Below are 22205 nucleotides of genomic sequence, written 5' to 3'. Positions count from 1 at the left end.
TAGATGTGACAAGGGGAGTGCCACAAGGATCACTCTTGGGACTGGTTCTCTTTCATATATGAGATGATATTGATAATGAGCTGCAATGCAAGATATCAAAATTTGCTGATGATACAAAGCTGGGAAATAGTTTTACAAATAAGCTCAAATGTCTATAGCTTCAAACTGAATTAGACAAATTGATGGGATGGGCTCATAGGTGACAAATGAATTTTGCTATTACATGCAAGCAACAGTATGAATTCTGTTGAACTGCAAAAGGTAAATGAGGAAAAATACTTAGGCATAATAATTTCTGATTACCCAAAACCAAGAAAGCAGTGCACAGAAGCAAGGAAACAGGTGAGCAACATTCTTATATTCATAGGTAGGCCCTTTGAATTGAAGTACAGGGAAGTCATCCTTACCCTTTGCAATTCATTGAATATTGTGTTCACATGAATATTGTGCTCACTTGAATATTGTGTTCAGTTTTGGTCATCATGCCTAAAAATTGACACAAACAATGGAGAGAGTGCAGTGTTGAGCTACCAAGATGATTCCAAAGCTGAGAAACAAATCTTATGAGAACAAATCAAATGATTTGAATCTGTTTAGCTTAGAAAAGAGAAGGCTAAAAGGTGATCTAATACAAGTCTTCAAAATGAGCAAAGGCTTCAGTAATCTTGATCTTTCAAGTTACTTAAGGTTTGAGTCATCTAATTTCACTTGCTGTAGTGGATACAAATTCATGGACAGATGTTTTACTTTGAATTAGGCGAAGAACTTTTCCTTCAACAGGATTGTTAACATTTGGATTGATTTGCTGGTTAGAATGGTTGAAACAGAATTATAGATACAGTTGACATTAGACCTGTTAGCTATTTTGCTACAAGTCCACAACGTATGTTATTTATGCCAATTATGGCGATTTGCAGGTTAATCTCTTTAGATTATCTACATATCTAACTTTTGCCACACTTATCTGTGAGTTTTTGATGTCTTCCATAATCACAAACACCCTCGAGAGTACCCAATAGTCTGTTGCCATATGAATTCCTTCATATTCCTTTGTACATTTTTGACCTGTGATCCCACGTAGTGGATGTTGCTGACTTCCAGAGCGCTGTGGGAACCCCATTGATGGGTATCCTGGGGCTGGGAGGTAAAGATAAGATACTTTTTATTCAATTGATTATGAGAATTGGGCAAAAAAGAAATTGAATATTAAGAGTACCCAATTATTATATATCAAACAGCTTTTGTACTTTGTATGTATGGCATAGATTCTTGTTTAATGAACGTGAGGTCATTAAACAAGTGACATACCAAATGAAGTCTCTTTTAGAGGGAAAATATTATTTTTCTTTTGGGGGTGAATTTTTTCTTGATATATATATCATCCTTTGGGAAAGGGGAAAAGAACACTATATTCTTATCTCCTGTACATCATAAAAGGTGACTATAGAAGGTTAGGAATTGGAAACTGGAAATCCTCCCATCCTTTGTTATCATTTTCTAAAAGCAGGAATAGAAAAAGCCAAGAAAAAAAGTTTCTTCACAGGTCATTTGGTATATCATGAATGCAGGAAATATAAGCATAAAAAAAGAATGTGGTATAGTTTTCACTTAAAAAGCATATTTAGATTTGGCTCTTATCTTTGCTTGTAAGAGTATGTGATATGATTATAATAATCTAGTGCTTTTATATATCAGAAATATATAAGGTGAAGTGTCTGGTGAACAAAAAGAGAATAATAGTAGACTTAAAAATTGTAATACTGTGCACAGGAAAAGTTGCTTAGAGATATAACCAGCTGTGATAGTCAGTGTGGTGGTGGACATGAAAGATCCTGTAAATGGGGCAGGTGAATAATTGTTATGTCTCAGTCACTTGTGTTTATGAAAGTTGTGGCTTGCATTGGAATGGATAATAAGGATCAACAGTGGTTATTTTCAAATGTAGAATACTATTGATAAGACTATGTGTGCTTTTTCCAGAGTTCATGGATTCATGAAGGTGGAAATGTTTGGAGTTACAGCAGTAGAAACTGGAGAAGAAAGTCATCAGCTATATTTAGAAATGATACAGATTCAGAAAGAACTATTTTCACAGCTAGGGTTTCATTTTCAAGTAAGTAGTTTATAACTCTGTCATCGTTAAATGTTTGAATAATAATGACATTTCTGTCTTTAATGTTACATCAGAATGACAGGTAAAAAGCATCCAGACTGAGTGTCCACACTCCATGAACATTCAAAATCTGAATGTCTATATGTTAACTGTAAGATTCCTACTTAAATGATGCTCAAGTTTTCAAAGTTTTAATGTAGCAATGTACTCTTCTAAGGTATTTCTAATTTTTGTGTTTTTCCTATGCATTGCCCTTATGTTGGTGTCCAACAGCTATTCCACCCCAACATCTTCATATTCCACATAACTGTCAAGCTTTACCATAGTTTGCATGATGTTCAAAAGAAGCAGAGACAAGGAGGAATTTTAGGGTAGTGCAACAAATAAATTTTTTTTGAGTATTTCATATAGTACACATTTACAAATATTATGTACAAATTGCATCTAAAAAACAGAAAGCCCAACTCGAAAGATGAGTATTTCTAATCTGAAAGAATTTTTATATCCTAATACTGCTCATCCCAAGGTATATACCCTGAAGATCTATTATCATTATTATATTATTATTATTATTATTATTATTATGGCGAATAGTTTGAGGGAAAGAAATATATAAGTGATTGGTTCTCAGTGAATGTAGGTTTGCGGCAGGGGTGTGTGATGTCTCCATGGTTGTTTAATTTGTTTATGGATGGGATTGTTAGGGAGGTGAATGCAAGAGTTTTGGAAAGAGGGTTAAGTATGAAGTCTGTTGTGGATGAGAGAGCTTGGGAAGTGAGTCAGTTGTTGTTTTCTGATGATATAGCGCTGGTGGCTGATTCATGTGAGAAACTGCAGAAGCTGGTGACTGAATTTTGTAAAGTGTGTGAAAGAAGAAAGTTAAGAGTAAATGTGAATAAGAGCAAGGTTATTAGGTACAGTAGGGTTGAGGGTCAAGTCAATTGGGAGGTAAGTTTGAATGGAGAAAAACTGGAGGAAGTGAAGTGTTTTAGATATCTGGGAGTGGATCTGGCAGCGGATGGAACCATGGAAGCGGAAGTGGATCATAGGGTGGGGGAGGGGGCGAAAATCCTGGGGGCCTTGAAGAATGTGTGGAAGTCAAGAACATTATCTCGGAAAGCAAAAATGGGTATGTTTGAAGGAATAGTGGTTCCAACAATGTTGTATGGTTGCGAGGCGTGGGCTATGGATAGAGTTGTGCGCAGGAGGATGGATGTGCTGGAAATGAGATGTTTGAGGACAATGTGTTGTGTGAGGTGGTTTGATCGAGTGAGTAACGTAAGGGTAAGAGAGATGTGTGGAAATAAAAAGAGCGTGGTTGAGAGAGCAGAAGAGGGTGTTTTGAAGTGGTTTGGGCACATGGAGAGGATGAGTGAGGAAAGATTGACCAAGAGGTTATATGTGTCGGAGGTGGAGGGAACAAGGAGAAGTGGGAGACCAAATTGGAGGTGGAAAGATGGAGTGAAAAAGATTTTGTGTGATCGGGGCCTGAACATGCAGGAGGGTGAAAGGAGGGCAAGGAATAGAGTGAATTGGAGCGATGTGGTATACCGGGGTTGACGTGCTGTCAGTGGATTGAAGCAGGGCATGTGAAGCGTCTGGGGTAAACCATGGAAAGCTGTGTAGGTATGTATATTTGCGTGTGTGGACGTATGTATATACATGTGTATGGGGGGGGGGTTGGGCCATTTCTTTCATCTGTTTCCTTGCGCTGCCTCGCAAACGCGGGAGACAGCGACAAAGTATAATAAAAAAAAAAAAATAATTATTATTATTATTATTATTATTATTATTATTATTTTTCTTTTTTTTTCATACTATTTGCCATTTCCTGCATTAGCGAGGTAGCGTTAAGAACAGAGAACTGGGCCTTAGAGGGAATACCCTCACCTGACCCCCTTCTCTGTTCCTTCTTTTGGAAAATTAAAAGAAAAAAAGAAAGGGGAGGATTTCCAGCCACCCGCTCCCTCCCCTTTTAGTCGCCTTCTACGACATGCAGGGAATACGTGGGAAGTATTCTTTCTCCCCTATTATTATAATCACTGTTTCCTATGTCAGCGAGGTAGGATAAGAAAACAGATGAAGAATGGACCATCCACTCGTATACACATATGTATATACATAAACGCCCATATACACACATATACATGTCAACATATACATACATATACACATACACAGACATATATACTCATGTACATATTCATACTTGCTTGCCTTCGTCATGTAATAATGCACTGAAACCACAGCTCCCTTTCCACATCCAGGCCCCACAGAACTTTCCATGGTTTACCCCAGACGCTTCACATGCCCTGGTTCAATCCATTGACAGCACGTCGACCGCGGTATACCACATCTTTCCAATTCACTTATTCCTTGCACGTCTTTCACCCACCTGTATGTTCAGGCCCTGATCACTCAAAATCTTTTTCACTTCATCTTTCCATATCCAGTTTGGTCTCCCGCTTCTCCTCGTTCCCTCCACCTCTGACACATATATCCTCTTTGTCAATCTTTCCTCACTCATTCTCTCCATGTGACCAAACCATTTCAAAACACCCTCTTCTGCTCTCTCAACCACACTCTTTTTATTACCACACATCTCTCTTACCCTATTATTACTTACTCGATCAAACCACCTCACACAACATATTGTCCTCAAACATCTCATTTCCAGCACATCCACCCTCCTCCACACAACTCTGTCCAAAGCCCATGCCTTGCAACCATATAATATTGTTGGAACCGCTATTCCTTCAAACATACCCAGTTTTGCTCTCCGAGATAATGTTCTCGACTTCCACACATTTTTCAACACTCCCATAACTTTCACCCCCTCCCCCACACTATGATTCACTTCCGCTTCCATGGTTCCATCTGCTGCCAAATCCACTCCCAGATATCTAAAACACTTCACTTCCTCCAGTTTTTCTCCATTCAAACTTACCTCCCAATTGACTTGTTCCTCAACCCTACTGTACCTAATAACCTTGCTCTTATTCACATTTGCTCTCAGCTTACTTCTTTCACACACTTTACCAAACTCAGTCACCAGCTTCTGCAGTTTCTCACACGAATCAGCCACCAGCGCTGTATCATCAGCAAACAACTGACTCACTTCCCAAGCTCTCTCATCCACAACAGACTGCATACTTGCCTCTCTTTCCAAAACTCTTGCATTCACCTCCCTAACAACACCATCCATAAACAAATTAAACAACCATGGGGACATCACACACCCCTGCCGCAAACCTACATTCACTGAGAACCAATCACTTTCCTCTCTTCCTACACGTACACATGCCTTACATCCTCGATAAAAACTTTTCACTGCTTCTAACAACTTGCCTCCCACACCATATACTCTTAATACCTTCCACAGAGCATCTCTATCAACTCTATCATATGCCTTCTCCAGATCCATAAATGCTACATACAAATCCATTTGCTTTTCTAAGTATTTCTCATATACATTCTTCAAAGCAAACACCTGATCCACACATCCTCTACCACTTCTGAAACCACACTGCTCTTCCCCAATCTGATGCTCTGTACATGCCCTCACCCTCTCAATCAATACCCTCCCATATAATTTACCAGGAATACTCAACAAACTTATACCTCTGTAATTTGAGCACTCACTTTTATCCCCTTTGCCTTTGTACAATGGCTCTATGCAAGCATTCCGCCAATCCTCAGGCACCTCACCATGAGTCATACATACATTAGATAACTTTACCAACCAGCCAACAATACAGTCACCCACTTTTTAATAAATTCCACTGCAATACCATCCAAACTCGCTGCCTTGCCTGCTTTCATCTTCCGCAAAGCTTTTACTACCTCTTCTCTGTTTACCAAATCATTTCCCCAACCCTCTCACTTTGCACACCACCTCGACCAAAACACCCTATATCTGCCATTCTTTCATCAAACACATTCAACAAACCTTCAAAATACTTACTCCATCTCCTCACATCACCACTACTTGTTGTAACCTCCCCGTTAGCCACCTTCACTGAAGTTCCCATTTGTTCCCTTGTCTTACGCACTTTATTTACCTCCTTCCAAAACATCTTTTTATCCTCACTAAGATTTAATGATACTCTCACCCCAACTCTCACTTGCCCTCTTTTTCACCTCTTGCACCTTTCTCTTGACCTCCTGCCTCTTTCTTTTATACATCTCCCAGTCATTTGCATTATTTCCCTGCAAAAATCATCCAAATATGTCTCTCTTCTCTTTCACTAATAATCTTACTTCTTCATCCCACCACTCACTACCCTTTCTAATCTGCCCACCTCCCACGCTTCTCATGCCACAAGCATCTTTTGCGCAAGCCATCACTACTTCCCTAAATACATCCCATTCCTCTTCCACTCCCCTTACGTCCTTTGTTCTCACCTTCTTCCATTCTGTACTCAGTCTCTTCTGGTACTTCCTCACACAAGTCTCCTTCCCAAGCTCACTTACTCTCACCACTCTTATCACCCCAACATGCTCTCTTTTCTGAAAACCTCTACAAATCTTCACCTTCACCTCCACAAGATAATGATCAGACATCCCTCCAGTTGCACCTCTCAGCACATTAACATCCAAAAGTCTCTCTTTCGTGCGTCTATCAATTAACACGTAATCCAGTAACACTCTCTGGCCATTTCTCCTACTTGCAAACATATACTTATGTATATCTCTCGTTTTAAACCAGGTATTCCCAATCACCAGTCCTTTTTCAGCGCATACATCTACAAGCTCTTCACCATTTCCATTTACAACACTGAACACCCCATGTACACCAATTATTCCCTCAACTGCCACATTACTCACCTTTGCATCACACTCACTCAGCTGCTCCCAAAACATTTGCCTCTCATGATCTTTCTTCTCATGCCCAGGTGCATATGCACCAATAATCAATCACCCATCTCTCTCCATCCTCTTTCAGTTTTACCCATATAAATCTACAGTTTACTTTCATACACTCTATCACATACTCCCACCTCTCCTGTTTCAGGAGTAGTGCTATTCCTTCCCTTGCTCTTTTCCTCTCACTAACCCTTGACTTTACTCCCAGGACATTCCCAAACCACTCTTCCCCTTTACCCTTGAGCTTCATTTCACTCAGAGCCAAAACATCCAGGTTCCTTTCCTCAAACATACTACCTATCTCTCCTTTTTTCTCATCTTGGTTACATCCACACACATTTAGACACCCCAATCTGAGCCTTCAAGGAGGATGAGCACTCCCCGCGTGACTCCTTCTGTTTCCCCTTTTAGAAACAGAAGGGTTATATATATATATATATATATATATATATATATATATATATATAGGGGATAGGGGAGAAAGCATACTTCCCACGTATTCCCTGCGTGTCGTAGAAGGCGACTAAAAGGGGAGGGAGCGGGGGGCTGGAAATCCTCCCCTCTCGTTTTTTTTTAATTTTCCAAAAGAGGGAACAGAGAATTGGGCCAGGTGAGGGTATTCCCTCAAAGGCCCAGTCCTCTGTTCTTAACGCTACCTCGCAAATGCGGGAAATGGCGAGTAGTTTGAAAGAAAAAGAAAGATATATATATATATATATATATATATATATATATATATATATATATATATATATATATATATATATATATATATATATATATATATTGTTACGAACTCAGTACTTATTGGAGCAAGGTCGCCAGTAACATATATTTGTTACAAATACTATACTGGTCCTCGTGTTTGCAAGGACGGTAGATTTGTAATATAGCACAACTCAGGATAATGCTATCTTAACGTTATAGGGTTAAAACAAACACCAAGGTTAGAATTACTTACAATGAAAAGAATTCAAATGTATAAGGTGAACACATAACTCAGGCATGAATCATTTAAGTTAACACTGAATATGAGTTTAACATTGAACACGAGTTAAATTTCCAGATAAGATTTCAAACCAGGAGATCTCTTTCCTTTGACACTTTGTTCGATAGCATTACATTTAGTTAGATTCTGACGTGAAACAGTAACATCATTGTTATACTTAGTTAAGCTTGACGTGACACAGTAAACATATCATTCACTTAGTGAAACTTGACGTGACACAGTAAACATAATCGGTACACTTAGCTGATCTGACGTGACTCAGTAAACATATCGTTACACTTAGTTAAGCTTGACTTGACACAGTAACATCTTACAACCTAGGGCAGCGGTGGCTACGGGGTTCAAGACAGGGAAAGCCTACATTACCTTGCTGGGCTCGAGACTGCTGAAGGAATCAAAGTCTCAGACGATTGTCTGAGCTTTTATCTGAATGACCAGCAAGGCAGGAACAGCTGGCCATGCCTCGACCCGCCACCTAGTTCTACTATAGGTCACAATGACACAATTGCCCTTGATAGATCAAGAGACTGGTTGTCACACCCTCTTCTCGACGTGATTGGCTGAAGGAGGCCTAAGGTCCGGCCTACATATGTGGCGTGCATTCAAAATCCTCTGTCCTTTGTCCATGCCGGCAGCGAACGCACGTGACGACATACCGTAGCTGTTCCCATGGTTGGACCTGATGCCGTTGACCTAACGTTTGGGTGCTAGAGGACAGGTCAAGATCTGGGTCAAAACATAATTACCAAGGCAATCGACACGGTCAGGGAGGGTGAGATCCGAGCTGATAGCAACCGCTCCCTACACCCAGGCACGCCATACACAGAGATACACCAAGACACATATACAAACCATGTGGACACAAACACACGTGTTCATAACAATATATATATATATATATATATATTTTTTTTTTTTTTTATACTTTGTCGCTGTCTCCCGCGTTTGCGAGGTAGCGCAAGGAAACAGACGAAAGAAATGGCCCAACCCCCCCCCATACACATGTATATACATACATCCACACATGCAAATATACATACCTACACAGCTTTCCATGGTTTACCCCAGACGCTTCACATGCCTTGATTCAATCCACTGACAGCACGTCAGCCCTGGTATACCACATCGCTCCAATTCACTCTATTCCTTGCCCTCCTTTCACCCTCCTGCATGTTCAGGCCCCGATCACACAAAATCTTTTTCACTCCATCTTTCCACCTCCAATTTGGTCTCCCTCTTCTCCTTGTTCCCTCCACCTCCGACACATATATCCTCTTGGTCAATCTTTCCTCACTCATCCTCTCCATGTGCCCAGACCACTTCAAAACACCCTCTTCTGCTCTCTCAACCACGCTCTTTTTATTTCCACACATCTCTCTTACCCTTACGTTACTGACTCGATCAAACCACCTCACACCACACATTGTCCTCAAACATCTCATTTCCAGCACATCCATCCTCCTGCGCACAACTCTATCCATAGCCCACGCCTCGCAACCATACAACATTGTTGGAACCACTATTCCTTCAAACATACCCATTTTTGCTTTCCGAGATAATGTTCTCGACTTCCACACATTCTTCAAGGCCCCCAGAATTTTCGCCCCCTCCCCCACCCTATGATCCACTTCCGCTTCCATAGTTCCATCCACTGCCAGATCCACTCCCAGATATCTAAAACACTTCACTTCCTCCAGTTTTTCTCCATTCAAACTCACCTCCCAATTGATTTGACCCTCAACCCTACTGTACCTAATAACCTTGCTCTTATTCACATTTACTCTTAACTTTCTTCTTCCACACACTTTACCAAACTCAGTCACCAGCTTCTGCAGTTTCTCACATGAATCAGCCACCAGCGCTGTGTCATCAGCGAACAACAACTGACTCGCTTCCCAAGCTCTCTCATCCCCAACAGACTTCATACTTGCCCCTCTTTCCAAAACTCTTGCATTTACCTCCCTAACAACCCCATCCATAAACAAATTAAACAACCAGGGAGACATCACACACCCCTGCCGCAAACCTACATTCACTGAGAACCAATCACTTTCCTCCCTTCCTACACGTACACATGCCTTACATCCTCGATAAAAACTTTTCACTGCTTCTAACAACTTTCCTCCCACACCATATATTCTTAATACCTTCCACAGAGCATCTCTATCAACTCTATCATATGCCTTCTCCAGATCCATAAATGCTACATACAAATCCATTTGCTTTTCTAAGTATTTCTCACATACATTCTTCAAAGCAAACACCTGATCCACACATGAATGGGATGTATTTAGGGAATCAGTGATGGATTGCGCAAAAGATGCTTGTGGCATGAGAAGAGTGGGAGGTGGGTTGATTAGAAAGGATAGTGAGTGGTGGGATGAAGAAGTAAGAGTATTAGTGAAAGAGAAGAGAGAGGCATTTGGACGATTTTTGCAGGGAAAAAATGCAATTGAGTGGGAGATGTATAAAAGAAAGAGACAGGAGGTCAAGAGAAAGGTGCATGAGGTGAAAAAAAGGGCAAATGAGAGTTGGGGTGAGAGAGTATCATTAAATTTTAGGGAGAATAAAAAGATGTTCTGGAAGGAGGTAAATAAGGTGCGTAAGACAAGGGAGCAAATGGGAACTTCAGTGAAGGGCGCAAATGGGGAGGTGATAACAAGTAGTGGTGATGTGAGAAGGAGATGGAGTGAGTATTTCGAAGGTTTGTTGAATGTGTTTGATGATAGAGTGGCAGATATAGGGTGTTTTGGTCGAGGTGGTGTGCAAAGTGCGAGGGTTAGGGAAAATGATTTGGTAAACAGAGAAGAGGTAGTGAAAGCTTTGCGGAAGATGAAAGCCGGCAAGGCAGCAAGTTTTGATGGTATTGCAGTGGAATTTATTAAAAAAGGGGGTGACTGTATTGTTGACTGGTTGGTAAGGTTATTTAATGTATGTATGACTCATGGTGAGGTGCCTGAGGATTGGCAGAATGCGTGCATAGTGCCATTGTACAAAGGCAAAGGGGATAAGAGTGAGTGCTCAAATTACAGAGGTATAAGTTTGTTGAGTATTCCTGGTAAATTATATGGGAGGGTATTGATTGAGAGGGTGAAGGCATGTACAGAGCATCAGATTGGGGAAGAGCAGTGTGGTTTCAGAAGTGGTAGAGGATATATATATATATATATATATATATATATATATATATATATATATATATATATATATATATATATATATATATATGTATATATATATATATATGACTTGACCCTCAACCCTACTGTACCTAATAACCTTGCTCTTATTCACATTTACTCTTAACTTTCTTCTTTCACACACTTTACCAAACTCAGTCACCAGCTTCTGCAGTTTCTCACATGAATCAGCCACCAATGCTGTATCATCAGCGAACAACAACTGACTCACTTCCCAAGCTCTCTCATCCACAACAGACTTCATCCTTGCCCCTCTTTCCAAAACTCTTGCATTTACCTCCCTAACAACCCCATCCATAAACAAATTAAACAACCATGGAGACATCACACACCCCTGCCGCAAACCTACATTCACTGAGAACCAATCACTTTCCTCTCTTCCTACACGTACACATGCCTTACATCCTCGATAAAAACTTTTCACTGCTTCTAACAATTTGCCTCCCACACCATATATTCTTAATACCTTCCACAGAGCATCTCTATCAACTCTATCATATGCCTTCTCCAGATCCATAAATGCTACATACAAATTGGGAGGTGAGTTTGAATGGAGAAAAACTGGAGGAAGTGAAGTGTTTTAGATATCTGGGAGTGGATCTGGCAAGGAATAGTGGTTCCAACAATGTTGTATGGTTGCGAGGCGTGGACTATGGATAGAGTTTTGCGCAGGAGGATGGATGTGCTGGAAATGAGATGTTTGAGGAGAATGTGTGGTGTGAGGTGGTTTGATCGAGTAAGTAACGTAAGGGTAAGAGAGATGTGTGGAAATAAAAAGAGCGTGGTTGAGAGAGCAGAAGAGGGTATTTTGAAATGGTTTGGTCACATGGAGAGAATGAGTGAGGAAAGATTGACCAAGAGGATATATGTGTCGGAGGTCGAGGGAACGAGGAGAAGAGGGAGACCAAATTGGAGGTGGAAAGATGGAGTGAAAAAGATTTTGTGTGATCGGGGCCTGAACATGCAGGAGGGTGAAAGGAGGGCAAGGAATAGAGTGAATTGGAGCGATGTGGTATACCGGGGTTGACGTGCTGTCAGTGGATTGAATGAAGGCATGTGAAGCGTCTGGTGTAAACCATGGAAAGCTGTGCAGGTATGTATATTTGTGTGTGTGGACGTATGTATATACATGTGTATGGGGGTGGGTTGGGCCATTTCTTTCGTCTGTTTCCTTGCGCTACCTCGCAAACGCGGGAGACAGCGACAAAGCAAAAAAAAAAAAAAAAAAAAATATATATATATATATATATATATATATATATATATATATATATATATATATATATATTTTTCATTTTTCTTTCAAACTATTCGCCATTTCCCGCGTTAGCGAGGTAGCGTTAAGAACAGAGGACTGGGCCTTGGAGGGAATATCCTCACCTGGCCCCCTTCTCTGTTCCTTGTTTTGGAAAATTAAAAAAAAAACGAGAGGGGAAGATTTCCAGCCCCCCGCTCCCTCCCCTTTAAGTCGCCTTCTACGACACGCAGGGAATACGTGGGAAGTATTCTTTCTCCCCTATCCCCAGGGATATATATATATTTTTCTTTCTTTCGTACTATTCGCCATTTCCCACATTAGCGAGGTAGCGCTATGAACAGAGGACTGGGCCTTAGAGGGAAATCCTCACCTGGCCCCCTTCTCTGTTCCTTCTTTTGGAAAATTAAAAAAAAAAAAAAAAAAACGAGAGGGGAGTATCTCCAGCCACCCGCTCCCTCCCCTTTTAGTTGCCTTCTACGACACGCAGGGAATACGTGGGAAGTATTCTTTCTCCCCTATCCCCAGGGATAAAATATAAGTAGAATGCAAGTTCTTTACTTATAATCAGGAAATCTGACAAGATGGACTCTGTATATATATATATATATATATATATATATATATATATATATATATATATATATATATATTTTTTTTCATACGATTTGCCATTTCCCGCGTTTGCGAGGTAGCGTTAAGAACAGAGGACTGGGCCTTAGAGGGAAAATCCTCACCTGGCCCCCTTCTCTGTTCCTTCTTTTGGAAAAAAAATAAATAAAAAAAAAAAAACGAGAGGGGAGGATTTCCAGCCACCTGCTCCCTCCCGTTTTAGTCACCTTCTACGACACGCAGGGAATACGTGGGAAGTATTCTTTCTCCCCTATCCCCAGGGATAATATATATATATATATATATATATATATATATATATATATATATATATATATATATATATATATATATTTTTTAATTATTTATTTTGCTTTGTCGCTGTCTCCCGCGTTTCCGAGGTAGCGCAAGGAAACAGATGAAAGAAATGGCCCAACCCACCCCCATACACAATGTATATACATACATGTCCACACACGCAATTATACATACCTATACATCTCAATGTACACATATATATACACACACAGACACATACATGTATACCCTATGCACACAATTCACACTGTCTGCCTTTATTCATTCCCATCGCCACCTCACCACACACGGAATACCATCCCCCTACCCCCTCATGTGTGCGAGGTAGCACTAGGAAAATACAACAAAGGCCCCATTCGTTCACACTCAGTCTCTAGCTGTCATGCAATAATGCCCGAAACCACAGCTCCCTTTCCACATCCAGGCCCCACACAACTTTCCATGGTTTACCCCAGACGCTTCACATACCCTGATTCAATCCACTGACAGCACGTCAACCCCGGTATACCACATCGATCCAATTCACTCTATTCCTTGCCCCCCTTTCACCCTCCTGCATGTTCAGGCCCCGATCACACAAAATCTTTTTCACTCCATCTTTCCACCTCCCTTTTGGTCTCCCACTTCTCCTCGTTCCCTCCACCTCCGACACATATATCCTCTTGGTCAATCTTTCCTCACTCATTCTCTCCATGTGCCCAAACCATTTCAAAACACCCTCTTCTGCTCTCTCAACCACGCTCTTTTTATTTCCACACATCTCTCTTACCCATACATTACTTACTCGATCAAAACACCTCACACCACATATTGTCCTCAAACATCTCATTTCCAGCACATCCACCCTCCTTCGCCCAACTCTATCCATAGCCCACGCCTCGCAACCATACAACATTGTTGGAACCACTATTCCTTCAAACATACCCATTTTTGCTTTCCGAGATAATGTTCTCGACTTCCACACATTCTTCAAGGCTCCCGGGATTTTCGCCCCCTCCCCCACCATATGATTCACTTCTGCTTCCATGGTTACATCCGCTGCCAGATCCACTCCCAGATATCTAAAACGCTTTACTTCCTCCATTTTTTCTTTATTCAAACTTACCTCCCAATTGACTTGACCCTCAACCCTACTGTACCTAATAACCTTGCTCTTATTCACATTTACTCTTAACTTTCTTCTTTCACACACTTTACCAAACTCAGTCACCAGCTTCTGCAGTTTCTCACATGAATCAGCCACCAGCGCTGTATCATCAGCGAACAACAACTGACTCACTTCCCAAGCTCTCTCATCCACAACAGACTTCATACTTGCCCCTCTTTCCAAAACTCTTGCATTCACCTCCCTAGCAACCCCATCCATAAACAAATTAAACAACCATGGAGACATCACACACCCCTGCCGCAAACCTACATTCACTGAGAACCAATCACTTTCCTCTTTTCCTACACGTACACATGCCTTACTTCCTCGATAAAAACTTTTCACTGCTTCTAACAACTTTCCTCCCACACCATATATTCTTAATACCTTCCACAGAGCATCTCTATCAACTCTATCATATGCCTTCTCCAGATCCATAAATGCTACATACAAATCCATTTGCTTTTCTAAGTATTTCTCACATACATTCTTCAAAGCAAACACCTTATCCACACATCCTCTACCACTTCTGAAACCACACTGCTCTTCCCCAATCTGATGCTCTGTACATGCCTTCACCCTCTCAATCAATACCCTCCCATATTATTTACCAGGAATACTCAACATATATATATGTATATATGTGTATGTACTTATATGTATATATACATCTGTTTCCTAGTGCTACCTTTGCTGACGTGAGAAACAGTGACTAAGTGTAGAAAGAAGATTGATACATCTTGCAGTTTTGAGCAAACCTCTTGTGATAGAGCAGTGTTCTGCTTAAACAAAACAGCCCAATAGCAACATACCTTTTGCTCCACAAAATGTACCTGACATACCTCCTAATGAGGCTTCACGTAACCCCTGGGGGTCCATGGACAATGTGTTGGAAACCACTGCAGTGGGGAAACCGAGACAGAGGATGTCTCCCCAGGAGAAATATTTATTATCCCTCAGGGTACTAGTCCTTATAGAACATCACTGGAGCTTTGATTGTGTATGGTACTGAACATTTTTCAGGTTATTCAGTATGCATTACAAATCTTTCTGATAAATTATCTCAAGACTTTTTCAACCAAGATCAAGTTATAGGCAATATATAGAACCTAAGCTCAAGTTTTTGGCCAAGTGCTTCAGACTTGTGAATAAAGTGCCCCAGAATGGAGCTTTAAAAGAGTACGAATGTTGAGTATCAAGTCTAAGGATGCTAAAGTGAGAGAAGGGTATGAATTTAGTGACGGAGAGCTATGAAAGTAGTATGGACTTAATGAAATTCAAAGATGTTACCATGTGCTTGTTATAATTTTGATAATGTTGATATTTACAAGTTGAAAGCAGTAGTCAAGAAATATGAGGGTGTGCATAGAAGAAAATTGAATAAGGTTGCAAGGAAAGCAGGATAATTTCTTTTTGAGAAAAGTTAAGTAGATGAAATATGATGAAATGGATGGAAGTTGGTCAGGCTACAAGAATTCAGAATTTACACTTATTGGTAGTTCATTCAGCAAGGATGTTGGATGATAACCTAGATATCATTACTTGAAATTGAAAATAAACATATATTTGGAGAGCCAGAAAAACAAGTAGTAGAAAAAAAGATGTGAGCTTTCAGATGTGGTCACCCAAAGTAATGTATGATGATGAAACTTTGGTCAGGAAAAGCAGAATGCGAATTGATTTTTAAGAAGTTTATGTGGAATTACATGAATGAACAGTAAGGTAGGAAATGAAGAAATCATTGGAAGAGTTATGATTTGAAGAGATTAGTTGATAAAGTCATTATTGATGTCTAGAAAGTTAGTATTGATGTCGAAAGAAAGTAGACATGAACTGTATTACTAAGGGGTTACAGTAGATGAGAAATTTGGAAAACTAAATGGAAGAAGAACAAAGGTAAGATGGACAAACAAATTTAGGGAGTGAATGTAAGAGGGATGTCTTTTTTTGAGAAATGCAGAAACTAGTGTTTGGAGGAACAAGAACATTCCTTCTCTGTAACAGAAAAAGGCATGTAGAACATATACAGACAGAATAGGAAGAAATGATAAAACTGTATATTTTACAGTGTAAGCTATTATAAAGTATTTTGATGAAGGGAAAGTCATCAGTAAAGCAGTTTTATGTCTCAGAAATATATGTTACTCTGTATTGTATTAATTTACAGATATTAGACATGCCTCTTCATGATCTTGGGGCACCAGCCTATACTAAGACAGACATGGAAGCCTGGATGCCAGGGAGGGACATGTATGGCGAAATTTCATCAGCATCCAACTGTACAGACTACCAAGCTCGTAGGCTAAACATCACCTACAGGAATCAAGAAGGGATTCAGAGGTTTGTAAAATTTATTTCATAGTTATTCAAGTTCATATTTAGAATTTGAAAATTATTTAGACAAATCTAGAATATTGAATATCATTGAAAAATATATTAGTGAATTTAGGTCTTTAGGAATGATGATCAGTAAGGTTTGTAATGAGATTAAGTTGTATACAGTCATGCAAGAGAGAAAGGTTGGAATCTCATGAAAACTCTGTTGAATGAGAAGCATGTAAATGTAGAACACATGAGAAGCTTTTATTATGTAATGCTTGTCCCTCCTTGTATTTCAATTTCTAAAAAGGGATACAGAAGGAGTCAAGCGGGGAGTGCTCATCCTCATCGAAGGCTCAGATTAGGATGTCTGAATGTGTGTGGATTTAACCAAAATGAGAAGAAAGGAGAGATAGGTAGTATGTTTGAGAAAGAAACCTGGATGTTCTGGCTGTGAGTGAAATGAAGTTCAAGGGTAAAGGGGAAGAGTGGTTTGGGAAAGTTTTGGGAGTAAAATCAGTGGTTGGTGAGAGGACAAGAGGTAAAGAAGGAGTAGCACTACTCCTGAAGCAGTTGTGGGAGTATGTGATAGAGTGTAAGAAAGCTAATTCTAGATTGATGTGAGTAATACTGAAAGTGGATGGAGAAAGATGGATGATTATTGGTGCTTATGCACCTGGTCATGAGAAGAAAGATCTTGAGGGGCAATTGTTTTGGGAGCTGCTGAGTGAGTGTGTCAGCTGCTTTGATGCATGAGACTGGGTTTTAGGAGTGAGTAATTTAAATGTGAAGGTGAGTAATTTGGCAGTTGAGGGTATAATTAGTGTACATGGGGTATTTATTGTTGTGAATGGAAATGGTGAAGAGCTTGTGGATTTGTGTGCTGAAAAAAGACTGATGATTGGGAATACCAGATTTAAAAAGAGATTTTTCATTATTATTTTGCTTTGTTGCTGTCTCCCGCGTTAGCGAAGGTAGCGCAAGGAAACAGACGAAAGAATGGCCCAACCTGCCCACATACACATGTATATACATACATGTCCACCCATGCACAATATAGATACCTATACATCTCAATGTACACATATATATACACACACAGACATATACATAAATACACATGTACATAATTCATACTGTCTGCCTTTATTTGTTCCCATCGCCATCTCGCCACACATGGAATAACAACCCCCTCCCCCCTCATGTGCGAGGTAGCGCTAGGAAAAACACCAAAGGCCCCATTCGTTCACACTCAGTCTCTAGCTGTCATGTAATAATGCACCAAAACCACAGCTCCCTTTCCACATCCAGGCCCCACACACTTTGCATGGTTTACCCCAGACGCTTCACATGCCCTGGTTCAATCCATTGACAGCACGTCGACCCCGGTATACCACATCGTTCCAGTTCACTCTATTCCTTGCACGCCTTTCACCCTCCTGCATGTTCAGGCCCCGATCACTCAAAATCTTTTTCACTCCATCTTTCCACCTCCAATTTGGTCTCCCACTTCTCCTCGTTCCCTCCACCTCTGACACATATATCATCTTGGTCAATCTTTCCCCACTCATTCTCTCCATGTGACCAAACCATTTCAAAACACCCTCTTCTGCTCTCTCAACCACACTCTTTTTATTTCCACACATCTCTCTCACCCTTACATTACTTACTCGATCAAACCACCTCACACCACATATTGTCCTCAAACATCTCATTTCCAGCACATCCACCCTTCTGCGCACAACTCTATCCATAGCCCATGCCTAGCAACCATACAACATTGTTGGAACCACTATTCCTTCAAACATACCCATTTTTGCTTTCCGAGATAATGTTCTCAACTTCCAAACATTCTTCAAGGCTCCCAGAATTTTCGCCCCCTCCCCCACCCTATGATTCACTTCCGCTTCCATGGTTCCATCCGCTGCCAGATCCACTCCCAGATATCTAAAACACTTCACTTCCTCCAGCTTTTCTCCATTCAAACTTACCTCCCAATTGACTTGACCCTCAACCCTACTGTACCTAATTACCTTGCTCTTATTCACATTTCCTCTTAACTTTCTTCTTTCACACACTTTACCAAACTCAGTCACCAGCTTCTGCAGTTTCTCACATGAATCAGCCACCAGCGCTGTATCATCAGCGAACAACAACTGACTCACTTCCCAAGCTCTGTCATCCACAACAGACTGCATACTTGCCCCTCTTTCCAAAACTCTTGCATTCACCTCCCTAACAACACCATCCATAAACAAATTAAACAACCATGGAGACATCACACACCCCTGCCGCAAACCTACATTCACTGAGAACCAATCACTTTCCTCTCTTCCTACACGTACACATGCCTTACGTCCTCGATAAAAACTTTTCACTGCTTCTAACAACTTGCCTCCCACACCATATATTCTTAATACCTTCCACAGAGCTTCTCTATCAACTCTATCATATGCCTTCTCCAGATCCATAAATGCTACATACAAATCCATTTGTTTTTTAAGTATTTCTCGCATATATTCTTCAAAGCATACACCTGATCCACACATCCTCTAGGGTCAAGGCATGTACAGAGCATCAGATTGGGGAGGAGCAGTGTGGCTTTAGAAGTGGTAGAGGATGTGTGGATCAGGTGTCTGCTTTGAAGAATGTATGTGAGAAATACTTAGAAAAGCAGATGGATTTGTATGTAACATTTATGGATCTGGAGAAGGCATATGACAAGAGATGATAGAGGTGCCCTGTGGAAGGTATTAAGAGCATATAGTATGGGAGGTGAGTTGCTAGAAGCTGTGAAGAGCTTTTATCAAGGATGTAAGGCATGTGTACAAGTAGGAAGAGAGGAAAGTAATTGGTTCCCAGTGAATGTCGGTTTGCGGCAGGGGTGCTGATGTCTCCATGGTTGTTTAATTTGTTTATGGATGGGATTGTTAGGGAGGTGAATGAAAGAGTTTTGGAGAGAGGGGCAGGTGTGCAGTCTGTTGTGGATGAGAGAGCTTGGGAAGTGAGTCAGTTGTTTGCTGATGATACAGCACTGGTGGCTGATTCGGATGAGGGACTGCAGAACCTGATGAATGAGTTTGGTAAAGTGTGTGAAGGAAGACAGCTGAGAATAAATGTGAATAAGAGCAAGGCTATTAGGTTCAGTAGGGTTGAGGGACAAGTCAGTTGGGATGTAAGTTTGAATGGAGAAAAACTGGAGGAAGTGAAGCGTTTTAGATATCTGGGAGTGGATTTGGCAGCGGATGGAACTATGGAAGTGGAAGTGAGTCACAGGGTGGGGGAGGGGGCAAAGGTTCTAGGAGCGTTGAAAAATGTTTGGGGGATTAGAACGTTTTCCCGGAAAGCAAAAATTGGTACGTTTGAAGGAATAGTGGTTCCAACAATGTTATATGGTTGTGAGGCATGTGTGATAGATAGGGGTGTGTAGAGGAGGGTGGATGTGTTGGAAATGAGATGTTTGAGGACAATATGTGGTGTGAGGTGGTTTGATCGGGTAAGTAATGAAAGGGTAAGAGAGATGTGTGGTAATAGAAAGAGTGTGGTTGAGAGAGCAGAAGAGGGTGTATTGAAATAGTTTGGTCACATGGAGAAAATGAGTGAGGAAAGATTGACAAAGAGGGTATATGTGTCAGAGGTGGAGGGAACAAGGAGAAGTGGGAGACCAAATTGGAGGTGGAAGGATAGAGTGAAAAAGATTTTGAGTGATCAGGGCCTGAAGATACAGGAGTGTGAAAGGCGCATAAGGAATAGAGTGAATTGGAACGATGTGGTATACCGGGGTCGACATACTGTCAACGGATTGAACCAGGACATGTGAAGCGTCTGGGGTAAACCATGGAGAGTTTTTTGGGGGCCTGGATGTGGAAAGGTAGCTGTGGTTTCGGTGCATTACACATGACAGCTAGAATCTGAGTGTGGATGAACGTGGCCTTTGTTGTCCTTTGCTAGTGCTACCCCGCCAAGGCAGCAGGTTTAGATGGTATTGCAGTAGAATTTTTAAGGAAGGAGGTGACTGTGTTTTTGATTGGTTGGTAAGGATATTCAGTGTATGTATGGATCATTGTGAAGTAACTGAGGATTGGCGCAATGCATGCATAGTGTCATTGTACAAAGACTAAGGGGATAAAGGTGAGTGTTCAAACTACAGAGGCATAACTTTGTTGAGTATTCCTTGGAAATTCTATGGGAGGGTATTGGTTGAGAGGGTGAAGGTATGTACAGAGCATCAGATTGGGGAAGAGCAGTATGTGGTTTCAGAAGTGATAGAGTATGTGTGGATCAGGTGTTTGCTGTGAAGAATGTGTGTGAGAAATACTTAGAAAAACAGATGGACATGTATGTAGCATTTATGGATCTGGAGAAGGCATATGATAGGGTTGATAGAGATGCTTTGTGGAAGGTCTTGAGAATATATGGTGTGGGAGGTAAGTTGCTAGAAGCAATGAAAAGTTTTTACCTAGGATGTAAGGCATGTGCACGAGTAGGAAGAGAGGAGAGTGATTGGTTCCCAGTGAATGTCGGTCTGCAGCAAGGGTGTGGGATGTCCCCATTGTTGTTTGATTGATTTGTTTATGGGTGGGGTAGTTAGGGAGGTAAATACAAGAGTTTTGGAGAGAAGGGTGCGTATGCAGTCTGTTTAGGATGAGAGGGCCTAGGAAGTGAGCCAGTTGTTATTCGCCGATGATACAGCTCTGGTGGCTGATTCGAGTGTGAAACTGTAGAAGTTGATGACTTAGTTTGGTAAAGTATGTGAAAGGAGAAAGTTGCAAATAAATGTGAATAAGAGCAAGGTTATTAGGTTCAGTAGGGTTGAGGGACGTTAATTGGGATGTAAGTTTGAATGGAGAAAAATTGGAGGAAGTGAAGTGTTTTAGATGTCTGGGAGTGGACTTAGTAGTGAGTGGAACCATGGAAGTGGAAGTGACTCACAGGGTGGGGGAGGGAACAAAGTTTCTGGGAGCAATGAAAAATGTGTGGAAGGAGAGAGTATTATCTTGGAGAGCAAAAATGGGTAGGTTTGAAGGAATAGTAGTTCCAACAATATTTTATGGCTGCAAGAGATGGGCTATAGATAGGGTTGTGCAGAGGAGGGTGGATGTGTTGGAAATGAAATGTTTGAGGGCAATATGTGGTGTGAGGTGGTTTGATTGAGTAATGGAAAGGTGAGAGAGATGTTTGGAAATAGAGTGTGATTAAGAGAGCAGAAGAGAGCGTGTCGAAATGGTTTGGACATATGGGGAGAATGAGTGAGGAAAGACTGACAAAGAGGATATATGTGTCAGAGGTGGAGGGAACGAGGAGAAGCAGGAAACCAAATTTTAGGTGGAAGATGGAGTAAAAAAGTTTTTGAGTGATTTGGGCCT

General features: G+C 40.9%; 1 protein-coding gene across 3 annotated transcripts in view; it reads left to right on the top strand.

Moving 5' to 3' along the window:
• Positions 1–16897, top strand: part of SerRS-m (Seryl-tRNA synthetase, mitochondrial) — an 86552-nt gene extending 69655 nt beyond the window's left edge. For all 3 annotated transcript variants that reach the window (XM_071692006.1, XM_071692007.1, XM_071692008.1), the window contains 2 exons: positions 1981–2113; positions 16688–16897. In XM_071692006.1, coding sequence (XP_071548107.1) covers positions 1981–2113; positions 16688–16882 — 328 coding nt within the window. In that variant the 3' untranslated portion in view covers positions 16883–16897. The remainder of the gene's footprint in view (positions 1–1980; positions 2114–16687) is intronic.
• The last annotated feature ends 5308 nt before the right edge of the window (positions 16898–22205 follow it).

Source organism: Panulirus ornatus, chromosome 51 (genome assembly GCF_036320965.1).
Source record: "Panulirus ornatus isolate Po-2019 chromosome 51, ASM3632096v1, whole genome shotgun sequence".
Lineage (NCBI taxonomy): Eukaryota > Metazoa > Arthropoda > Malacostraca > Decapoda > Palinuridae > Panulirus > Panulirus ornatus.
Note: the sequence above shows the minus strand (reverse complement) of the source record. Positions and strands in the feature narration are given on the sequence as shown.